The 11,628-nt window shown below is 39.9% G+C and overlaps 1 protein-coding gene across 4 annotated transcripts in view; it reads right to left on the bottom strand.

The window, feature by feature from the left end:
• Window positions 1–351: 351 nt before the first annotated feature.
• Window positions 352–11,628, bottom strand: part of ANXA11 (annexin A11) — a 30,981-nt gene continuing 19,704 nt past the window's right edge. For all 4 annotated transcript variants that reach the window (XM_007430168.4, XM_088129135.1, XM_007430169.4 and 1 more), the window contains exons 9-15: window positions 10,627–10,706; window positions 9,631–9,687; window positions 8,655–8,748; window positions 7,110–7,205; window positions 3,913–3,971; window positions 3,108–3,230; window positions 352–1,657 (exon numbers count right to left, since the gene is read on the bottom strand). In XM_007430168.4, coding sequence (XP_007430230.1) covers window positions 1,598–1,657; window positions 3,108–3,230; window positions 3,913–3,971; window positions 7,110–7,205; window positions 8,655–8,748; window positions 9,631–9,687; window positions 10,627–10,706 — 569 coding nt within the window. In that variant the 3' untranslated portion in view covers window positions 352–1,597. The remainder of the gene's footprint in view (window positions 1,658–3,107; window positions 3,231–3,912; window positions 3,972–7,109; window positions 7,206–8,654; window positions 8,749–9,630; window positions 9,688–10,626; window positions 10,707–11,628) is intronic.

Here is an 11,628-nt window from a genome sequence, read left to right as displayed (position 1 = left end):
GGAAGCAGGATACAGAGCCATCAATTGGCATTTCAATATTCTGCTCCAGCAGACTTGGCCTTTGCCATTTTTCTAAAGTGGGAGTGCAAGGAGAAAGCAGATGGAACCATCATCAGCCACAGAAGAATTACTCATCTGTGTGTCATTTCTCTTATGCAAACCGAGTTCTGCTGCAAGATTTATTTGGGAAACGGAGACTCTATCATGATATGCCTGTCAGTCCAAAACGAGAGCTCATAAATGGCTTAGCCAGAGTAACAAATGAAGCAGCCCAATTAAGTGTTGCAACGGTGCTGTCATGCGAGAATCTATGTCCCTGGACACATGGCAAAAATAAGTGCTGCAACAAACTGAGAAGATAGATAGTTTTATTTAAACAAATATGCTTTTTTTTAAAAAAACGATTACATATGTTTGATTTGAAAGGAGTAACTCAATCACTGATAGAGAAAGGTTTGGCACGCACTCCTGTAGAAAGCAGGCAATCAATTCTAGCACAATTTGAGCAACACGTAGTCCATAAGGAAAGAGAGAAAGAGGCAACTGAATAGGGCTGAGCCCTAAAATCAAGGGATATATTTTTGGGGATCTATTTCTGTGAAGAACAGGGTGGGGAATGCTCCAGCCCCTCTTAAATGCAGACACTCAATTCAGATCCTATTACAAATTATTTGCAAACCCAAATCCCTGCAAGTGGAGTTGCCTGAACAGTAGGATTTCATAACCAACCTGTGTTCCAGAGAAAGCACTCAAGCAAGCAAGAAATGAGTGAATGGGTTACTGGACTGGAAGACTTCCCAAAGACTTCGCGTGCTGTTGATATCTCTTTTAAAAAACTGATCAACAGGATGGAAGATAAGAGAATTTTCCCAGCATGCAGGAAGCGATTTAACTCTTCTTCCCTTTTCATTGTCCCAATAAAAATGATGTCGTCCAATACTGATATTGATATCAGAAATAAAAGCATCATTGGCATGCTCCAATGAATCATTCAAATGATGCATAGGCTTGATCAGTGATCAAGCTTGGCCCTGAGTTTGCCACTGGCCAAATTCCCTTCTCTTTAAAGTAAAGGGGAGAGAATTGGATTAGGAAAATCCCACATTCCAATGAATGCAAAAGTTATTTTTCCCATGCCATCAACCAGATGCATTTTTTCCCCTAGGACAGTAATAAAATAAAGACCTTTGAGAATCAACCCCATTGCATTTCAGAGCAGGCACTTTTGATTCAGATTAATAATTAAAAAAACTCCACACAGTTCACAAACAAACGAATAAAAGTTCATACAGATAGAGAAAAAAATTGCACACAAAACCATACAGAACCCTTCTGTACTCTAAAGGGGGCATTTCTCAAATGCACCATTTGCATAGAAATAATTTCTCTAAGAATGCAACAAATAATCTCTAGCTGTCCACTACAGCAGCCTTTTCTCTATATATTTTTTCCTGTATTTATTATATACCTTTAGAGAATGGGATATATTAAGAAACGGCAACTCAGTCCGATCCAGCAAATTGACAGCTTTGTGAAAGGAGAAGATAAAGCCAGCTGAGACTCTCAAACAAACACTCTAAAATTCCAGATGCTCCGCCTAGTCATTCCCGCCACACAGCTTGAGCAGGATTTTCCGGTAGTCCCCTGAAGTGTCACCCTGAGAATAAAACAAAAACAAAACCCCAGAAAGGAAAGGGGAGGAAAAAAGAAAAGTGAGGCAGTGGAACAGAACTGCTGGCCAGCAAACATATCTCTTAAAAGCAGGATTTGCTAAACAGGAATGGTAAGAAAGATGCAACTGGATACCAGAGTTACTAGCCTGTTGCTCCCTTTCCTTTAGAGACGGGAATAACAACGTTCTTGTAATCTTCAGGCACAGATGAAGGCTTTATATACAGGTTAAACAAGTCACACAGTGATGCCACAAGCAAACACATTCGTATTTTAACATCTCCCCAATTATACTGTCTACACCTGCAGCCTTACTTATGGCTTCCTTTGTACTTTTTCCCCTTAGACACTAATACGCATAATTTCTGTTTCAATTCTACACTTCTGCATTTCACTGTGATTCCCAGACAAATCTCCAAATACTACCAGATATATTTTCATCCCAAATCATTTCGCCATTTTTACTTTTCATTCCATTCTGTTCACTTTGATGGAGACTCCACCTGCTGATTCCATAAATATACAGCTGCATTATAAAATCAGTCCCACTCACCATATTTTACTACTGCAACTGGAATTTTGTGAACTGCCATTCTAACATCAGGTCTCTTCTAGCTGTTAGCATTTTATGTACTAGAATCCCCAAATCCCAACACAACACATTTTTACTGATTAATGAATTAAATCCATTTTTCTCAGACTGCCCAATATACTGAACCATACTTTTGTTATTTATTTAAAAGATTTGTATGGTCACCCATATTATATAACTAACTCTGGGTGGCTAACAATAGATAAACGAATAACAATACAAAAACTGAAAAGCTCTCTCATAGCACCAAGTGCCATAACAGTCCCATCACAAAACTACAAATGCCGGACTGCCCTCCATTCCAGACCCAGAGCCTGGGGAGAAATGAGGTCTTGATGGCCTTCAAGAAGGCAAGGAGGGTAAAACAGCTTCAGTGGGGAGGCTGTTCCACAAGATAGGTGCAATTATAGAAAAGTCTAATTTCCTAAGTCCCATCGGATGACAGCATTTAAGGGAGAGGACCTAAAATAACCAAATGGACCAAAAAATAACTAATCAAGGTTAACATTTACCACCCAATTATAGAATCATAAAATTGTGGGGTGGGAAGGAATCATGACGATAATCTGATCCAACCCTCTACAACGTGCAGGAAAACAGAACCACCTCTAAGAGGTGGCCATCCCTTCTCTCCTTAAAAATCTCCACTGACAGAGAAGCAAGCTTGACCAATTAAATGCAGCTTCCGTATCTTTTCCTGACATTTTAAGCATATTGTGTGAACACAGACAATGTGTCTTCGCTGTAAAAGGCAGCCTTTCTAGTTAAGCAACTGATAGGTTGATATTCTAAGCTGGCACCCAAAGATGGAGTCTGGATGGAAACTTGACCCTCAAAGCCTTACCGCAATGTCTGTGTAGAGAGATTTCCCATACATTCTTTTGTATTCCTGCCGTATATCCAGCAAATCAACTTCACTACGTGAGACCATGATGCGTATGAGAGTCCGGTCTTTGGTTCCTGCTCCCTGGGAAGAGAACAGAAAGGGCCAGAAGATCAGTCCTGTTCCGAATGTGATCCTCAGCTGAACTGGGTGAGATTCACTGCTCTCCTACTAACCAACCCAAGGTTTTTTGCTCATGAACTAAAAAGATCAGTACGGTCACATGTCCAACTACAGACCTACCTTTCCAAACCAGTGTTTTCAAGACACATTTAGACTAGACCACCCCTCTGTCCCAAAAGGCTTGCTAGCCATAATCGGAAATCGTTGTGCATTTAATATTAATATATTTTGAGATCTGGGGAAAGGTTCTTGGGGATTCTTCAGTGGGGAAACTTGACTGAAGTATCCACCCACCTCCTAGAAGCCACAACAAATGGTTACTTGTTTGCCTTTACCCAGAACTATAGAAGAAGAAGAAGAAGAAGAAGAAGAAGAAGAAGGAGGAGGAGGAGGAGGAGGAGGAGGAGGAGGAGGAGGAGGAGGAGGAGGAGGAGGAGGAGGAGGAGGAGGAGGAGGAGGAGGACCACCAAGCTACAGTGACAGGTATTTGTAGATAACCTGGCCTTAAACCTGTAAGCCAAGCTCAAATCTCCATTCCACACCCATGCAGTAGGCTAACAGATTTTTTTGTGGAGCCTGGTCCCCTTGAATATTTGAGCACATGAATTTTTTTTAAAGTGTTTTGTGTTTCCGACTTGGTTACCTTCATGGCCTTGTGCAGCCTCTCTGCAAAGAAAGCCGGTGTGTTTTTCATGCACTTAACTGCAAAAAGAAATTGAGATAACACATTAGTGACATTTAGTAAATTCATATAGGAAAGTACAGTAACTTCAAATGAAACAGCACACTTAATGATGTCATTTCCCATTTATGTAACATTTTGATTGATCAAAATGCTCTAAATGGATTCTATTGTAAGTTGTATAGTAACTCTGAGAGTTAAATCAGTTGTTTTATGCTTAGGGTGGGGAACACCCAAGGTGAAGAGGACAGGCCATGCCTACAAAGGACCTCATATTCATGACAAAAATCTCAAGAACTCCTGATTCAAAGTTAATTCTTTGCTGGGCACCATCAGCTCTAGCTTCCTCTCTTATGATGGCTCCCAGGCAGAACAAAGATTTAAAAAAAGCTTGCCATTAGGAAATAGGGAACATTATAATTAACCAAGGAGTCCTAATTTTGAAAGTCTTGAAAGGATAAGGAATGACCTTCTGCTTTGCCAGTGAATCAGCCATGGGACTAACTTAGTCATCAACACTTAGAATTACATTTAACTACATCTAACCGACAAATCTGGGCATTGCACAAAAATGCCATTGTATCCCACAGGGCAAAGATGAAGAAGTCCCAAGAATTATCTGTACCCTAGGAGCAACAAGATGATTTTTAATGTGTGTGGATACTCCTATCTTTAAGCATCTTCATAGCATCACCCAGCCATCACGAAAGTAACAAAACCTGCCCTCATTTTTGTTATCTTGGCCCAACTCTGACTGGATGATTCTAGAAGACGCCATCAATGCCTTGTGCACAAATGGCCTTAACACCATTCTTTTTTTCAACAAAGGACAAAGCAAGATCAGCCAAACATATGGAGAATTTCAAAGGACCTTCCCCAATTGGGAGGGAATGAGCCACAAAGCCAGCACCAACCATGCTGGTTGTGGACAAGAGGGTCTGTAGCTTGATGCTCCTGGATGGGAGCTAGGCTGGGCGGAAGTGAAAGAAGGAGAAGCTGAGGTGAGCTAACGAATCAAACTAAAGAGATGGATATGCAGAAATATGCCAAAAAGGATACGAAGAACCATCTTTTAGGTCAAAGTTTCTCAGCTTCAGCCACTTTAAGATGTGTGGACTTCAGCTCCCAGAATTCCCAGCCAGCACTGGAAGCTGAAGTCCAAATATGGACTTAAAGTGGCTAAGGTTGAGAAACGCTGTTCTAGATGGTAAACACACAATCATGCACACAAAGAGACACTCTTCAGCTTCTCCCTTTTGTCCGGAAAATGTTCATGGAAATGGAAAGGACCAAGGCAAATATTCACTGCAAACATACACACAGCATGCTCCTTTTTCATGAACCATGTTGGAATGGATCATATAGATGAAGACAGCACAGGTTTAACTTCCACACTAGCTAATGCTAGAAATGAATTCAGCCACTGCTTACAATTACCAGATACACAATCCTTAATGAAGCCAAAGAAAAGCACAGATTTTTCATTAGATTCAGTAGGCAGGGCAGAAAAGCAATGAAAAACATTGTTATAGGACAATCATGGAGCATTTATATAACATATTTCAAATGTCCAAAAATGCTTCATATATAATAAATATTTCATTAATCCATAGGGAAGTCTTGTGGGGGTCACAATTATTATACCCATACTGCAGATGAGAGGTGGAAAACAGGCAACTTTCTTAAGGCTAGCACTTCAGTGGACACTTCTTGATTTCATGGCTTAAATCACTTTCCTAGATTAAAGTAAATTCTAACTCATGGTAGAATACAAAGGAGTATTACCAACAAAACAATTATAGCACAGAGAGTCTCAGAAGTCAAATTGCAAATCAAAATTATAGTTATACAAATGTCACAAAAGACATGGTCATCTACAGAATCTATCTTCTGGTTTTCTTTTTTTACAGAATGATCAGAGGAAGATTCCCTTCTAGAAGCTCACATGTCTACAGTGTCTTTCTGCTTTGGTGCACTGAGATTTTGGGGTTCATCATTTCATATTTAAGCACTTTTTATTAAAGTTGTTTCGAAACAAAACCGTTGCTAAGGCAAAAGGTTTCCTGCCATCCAAGAAAATACCCTTAGTACGGGGGGGGGGGGGACACACTCTATGCAGTGGATTTTTCTGTTTATAAAAAGGAATGTTTTATGTTACTTTCTTCCCTTTTATCTGAATGTTCAAAATATTATTCTCAACAGAGCTTCTGTATCTCCAAACCATTCTGATCAATCAAGGAAGTAGTAATCCTGAGTTATAGGTAGAAACAGTTGTGGAAAAAGCAAAAAACACCCTTTGCAAAGGTTTAATTGTTATTCTGCTTCCTCAAGAGAGACCTTCTAAAGGAAGTGGAAGAGGATCCAAGGTGAAGGTGTCACATTCTTTATGACTCTTGTGCAGTGTGAACCTAGCATTTTGACACTCTTATGTGCAATTCAATTTTTGAATTGTATTGGTTTTAAGTGGCCCAGAGTTGTTTTAAGATGGGCAGCTATACAAATGTTTTAAATAAATAAACAAACCCACCTACTCACCCCCAGGGTTTATATTTGCCTCTAGCCTTATATTTTAAGCTGTCAGCCTTACGGGGTAGACCGAATAGGAAACATAACCAGATGAGCTAATTCTACTTTATTGTAAGGTTACGTTAAGAGTATCTTGAAAGTCTGAAAGTACTTCTCCCCGCCCCCGGCATCCCCTTTACAGCCCACAAAACTAGGGAGGGTCCCTTCTGAGCCTCTTGCCCTGCCCACATTCCTGCTGTGGGCTCAGCTGCCTTTATCTGACCGTTCCCTTGGCTGCGTCTTGTTGCCCTATCTCCCAAGGTCATTCCCACACACCATTACATCAGCCGTCACACGGGCTGATTACCCAACTAACTGAAAATACATCTTTATAGGCATCCTTGTTCATTTTTCCCTTGCAAAAGAAAAACTGGGAAAAAAATCACCCTGGCACGGTTATGGAGGGGATATGAGTTACAGTAGAGACAAAACCTAAGGAACGCAGGACAACTACCTTTGCTGTGATCTGTTAGAAGCTTTCAGATTGTTCCTTCCATCTTCCCCCTTCCCCTGAGAATTCATTCTGAGACAAAAGGGTGGCTTTCTGATCCCTGAAGGGCATGAAATTAAAGTAATAGATCTGGACCACCCACCTACTGCCAGCATCCCAGATTCAAGATCACCAGACATTTCTCTGCATATGCTCTTCTCAATATCCCGGTTACACATTCGCTGGTATTCACTGAAAACTGCAGAAATAGACAAAAATATTGTCAATATTTGTTCTAAGCGAAAGCATTTTGGCTACAAATCTCTGCATGTTGATTTGGGAGTAAATCCTACTGAACTTAGTGAGACTTATTTCTGAATAGAAATGCATAGAATTGTGCCACAATTTGAGTTTAAAGCTTGGTAACCACTACCCACAGAAAATATTACAACAGAGTTCCACAATAGACTACTTTACATAAATGCTACCTTCCCTGTAACTCTGTGACACCAGAAGTGGCATCTTTCAAAGCTCTCCTTATGGAACTCTTCATGAGGAGATGAAGGTTATAGAGCACCATGGCATACCATATTTTGCCTGAAGAATCCCAATGATCACTAGATGGCAGAAAACTGATATAGAAAACTCTATAACCCTTTGCTGCTATCTGGTGGCCATGTAGAGACTTGCAGTCCAGGAACACCTAATCATGCCCCATGAATGAAAACGTCCCTTGATTTGTGTTTTTTTGAACGGAAAGGAAGTACGTAAATGCCTGTATGTATATAGATACGTGGGTATGTGTGTATATGTTTATGTTTCATGGTCCCTGAATTGCTCTGAACAGCAATTACCTAGTAAAGCTAAACTAATAAAAGAAGGTTGTAAAGGAATAAGACTTCCTTGCCCGCTATTTTGGACAGTGATGTTATGATTCCATCATCCCTTACTCTCTTCTCCAAACGGTCCCCAGACACCCATACTTTCCATCTGGGGTCTGTGAAATATTAGATTCCACTCCAGGGTTTTCTGAGAATCATTCTGAGAGTTCTTTATGGACTGAACGCTTCCAATAAACTTATTCAACTTCATACTTTCCATTTGTCTCCTCTAGCCAGAACTTCAAGATACAATTTAGATAAAAACATGTTGAGAGGCATAGCTGAACCCATCTCAAAAGAGGTGGGTTCAGAGTCAGCTATTCTGAATAAACAGTGTACGTCACCATTAGCATTTGAGGCTCACGGGCTCTGGAAAAGCAGTGAGAACTGCAAACAAGCACGAAGTCGTAAGAAGTAAGCAAAGAACCCAACAGGATAACAAGGGTGGCATATAAATTTAATACATAAATAAATAAATAAATAAATAAATAAATAAATAAGTTGCAAAGGAGGACAAGCCCCCCCCCCATTTCTATTAGATCTGTAGAAAGAAGGGGTTTCAGCTGGTACAGATCACCTGAGGCCATTTTTCTACAAATATAGCACCCTCCTTTTGTATCTTCTCAGAGTTGATTGCCAATTTCCAATAAATTCAACCAAACTACCAAAATGTCCTTGCCAAAAAAAAAAAAAAAGTCATCCAACAGTAAAAAGGTGCCTATTTAAAATGGTAAAATGTTTATGCAGAAGCAGAAGCAGAAGAAACCCAGCCCAACTCTGAATTTCTAATTATCTGTTTGGAGGAACTGAGAGACTGGGCAAGTTACCTGCTCTCAGGTGAGTTCGGCTTCTTGTGCACAAGATCGCATTGAACTTGGATTCATCAGTCCCAAGTCGACTTTCTCCTGCTGCATAGAGTGCCTAAAAAGGGCAAAGCAGAGGGTCATCTCATTATCCCAACCTAATTCATTGCTCTTCTTAATTGTGCATCCTTTTGTTCTCCTGAAATTTTGAGATTAAGGCTTACTTCCTTGAACTGTTAATTGGGACAACTTTGGCCACGAAGAATGGAACTACCTGGGTAGCAAACTTGAGCTGTAGCCCAAAGTAAATGAATGGCAAAACCAACAAGATCTGTGTTACGTTTCCCCTTTTTCCTCCATAATATCCAGTAAAATTTGCATTCTGATGTAACCTAACAATTCGATCTTCTGTCCCTCCTTCATGTCACTACCTAGTCCAAGTAAGAAAATGCTTAGCACCAGAGCATTAAGATTCAGAACTGCCCCTGAAAATGGCAGCCTTGTGTTTTTACTACTAGTGCAAAACAGTTTACTACATTTTCACAAGCATGCTTTCTTCATGGGAAATGGAGCTTGGGAAGGGGTGAGTGTGTAACTAACTAATTTTCCTGCCTTAGTGGATCCCCCCAAATTGGCAAGCTTTTAAGTTTCAGTGAGGCACATTTCCCTACAACATCAACTAAAAAAGTTGCACGCATATTTTAGCTGTTTACAGAATGCTTACAGTTCTTTGTAAATATGTTCACAAGCTATCTAGGTATTATCTCGGTTATCTCTAGATCAGATAAGTTAATACAGAGAAGGGACAAAACCTTTTTGAAAAGCAAGAATTGGTGGCCAAGGGAACAGAAGGCAAACCGATGTTGAGTTATACTTAGAGAAAGGGGAATACACACCACTAAAACTGGTTTTAGATTTCATTAAAGGAAGAAATATTTTATTGTGCAAATCCTTTTAAATGTAAGTGAGAAATGTATATCAGCTGTGTACAAGCACTAACCTGAACATCGCTCTGGACAAGCGACATGTCCACATTGGTACTTTCATCTCGGTTCCCCTGGAAAACGTTCCAAAAATGACGAATATTAAGACACAAACTACAACTTAAAACACATACACGTTATGTTCACACACAACTCAGCACACTGTTGCTGAGATTGCTGGTCAAGCCAATGGGTTTACACTGCCAGAACATTATCCCATTTAGCATGTATATCTGTTTCTGTGATGATCCCATCATTACACAGTGAAACACTGAAAATGCATTTTTGCACATACAATCAACATACTCTGTCCAGTTCTCAATCTTATCTTGATCAAAGAGGAGGGAAGGAGATACTGCAAAGTCTTAAAGAAATAAGCCCTCAGACAACCAAAATGTCACAATCAGGTTTAACTGAAAAGCAATGAATTGATGCATTACAGATAAAAAGGTAAAGGCTCCTTCAGGTAGAGCTTAATTCTTACACAGACCCATGCGTGTAATTTTCTTGGCAGCAAATCAGAACCATGGATCTTTTCTGGGATTTTTTTTTTACTTTCCATCCAGCTTCAACCCTGATTTCCTGATGGTCTTCCACCCAAGTACTGCTTAGCTTTTTCAAGGTCAGTGAAAGTCAGCTAGGCGTTACCATCTGCTTTGACCAATCCATGCATTAGGATTATGAAAAGATTCAATTTGAGTCTCAATCAGATTGCTTCCTGATTTCATCGAAACAGAATATATCATTGTCCATTCACCACAACTTCAGTAAATTTAAAATTTGTCTGAAACAATACACGATCAGAATGCTTTGGCTAATGCTGGTTAGAAAATCAGGAACATCGTTTATCATAATGTCCTCAATGGATTTTAATGTAGCTAAAATGTATTCAGCTCTTAATTCTTGAACTGGAAGTTAGATCCCAATTTCTAGTCCACAAGTTTGTAAAGTTATGCATCTGTAAAGATGGCATTAGGCAATAATAAAACATTAACTAATAATCCTATACTTACCTGAGAGAGTGAGATTAAAAGTCTCTGGAAATGTCCAGATGTGTCACTTCTAATGGCTTCTTCCAGAGTTTTTTTAAATTCTGTGAAAGACCAAGGAGACTCAGTTTTAAATTATCATTTTTAGGGGTTTTATCTCATCTCAGGGAATAGACAGGAAATGAGAGGAGGAGAAGAGAGTAAGTGTAATACACTTATAGATTAAAATGCAGCTGGTTTAGGGTGGAAACACCCTATGGACTTATTTATGTATTTTATATTCTACCCTTCAAAAAATACTGTTTTTCCAAGGTGATGAGAGAAGAATATTAAGAGCATTTCCATATGGAATTTCTCACTAGTCCCCCCCATGACATCACACTCTTATGTGCACATAACAGCATCATTGTCTTTGAACAGTGGAAGCATTTTTTTCCAGTGAACTGTAGTGGTGGAACCTGGAAACAAGCCATTTTCCCATTTATGAGAACTCTTGGTGCCTCCTTGCATCTGAATTCAAACTTTTCTAGCAGATTTCACAAACTGTTCAGTGAGTCCGATCTACTCCGTTTCTCAGTCCCTGTAAAAGAACTGCCCAGTTTGAATTTCTCTTTTATATCAGCAGTGGGTAGCAAACTCTCATCTTACCCTGCCTTCCAGCCTCTGGGTTCAAGGAAGCCATTACTAACTCCTTCTCTTTCTTTCTCACCTACACATTCTACACTACAACCCATAACCTTGACTGTAGCTGTGCCTTTTCCGCAAATGTACCCTGTTACACCAGAAAAAACATTGTCTTGAGAACTGAGTAGCGTTCCTCTCATACCAAGAACTTGGGGCTTTTGAAAAAGATGTAGGAAGTGCAAACACAGCATCCCTGAAAATATAGGGATGGGAGTGGTTGCCCTTTCTATGTGGAGCAAGGAGATCTTTATTACTCCAGGAACTGCTGTAGCTCAGGGGGCAGGGCTGGCTAACCCTTTTCACACTCTGATTAGTCCCCTGCAGGAAGAGCATTGATTGGCT

The sequence above is a fragment of the Python bivittatus genome, unplaced genomic scaffold, assembly GCF_059951505.1.
Source record: "Python bivittatus isolate LINGU-HERP-01145 unplaced genomic scaffold, Pbiv_v1 ctg000050_np1212, whole genome shotgun sequence".
In the NCBI taxonomy this organism is placed as follows: domain Eukaryota; kingdom Metazoa; phylum Chordata; class Lepidosauria; order Squamata; family Pythonidae; genus Python; species Python bivittatus.
This window is presented reverse-complemented; position numbering and strand designations above follow the sequence as displayed.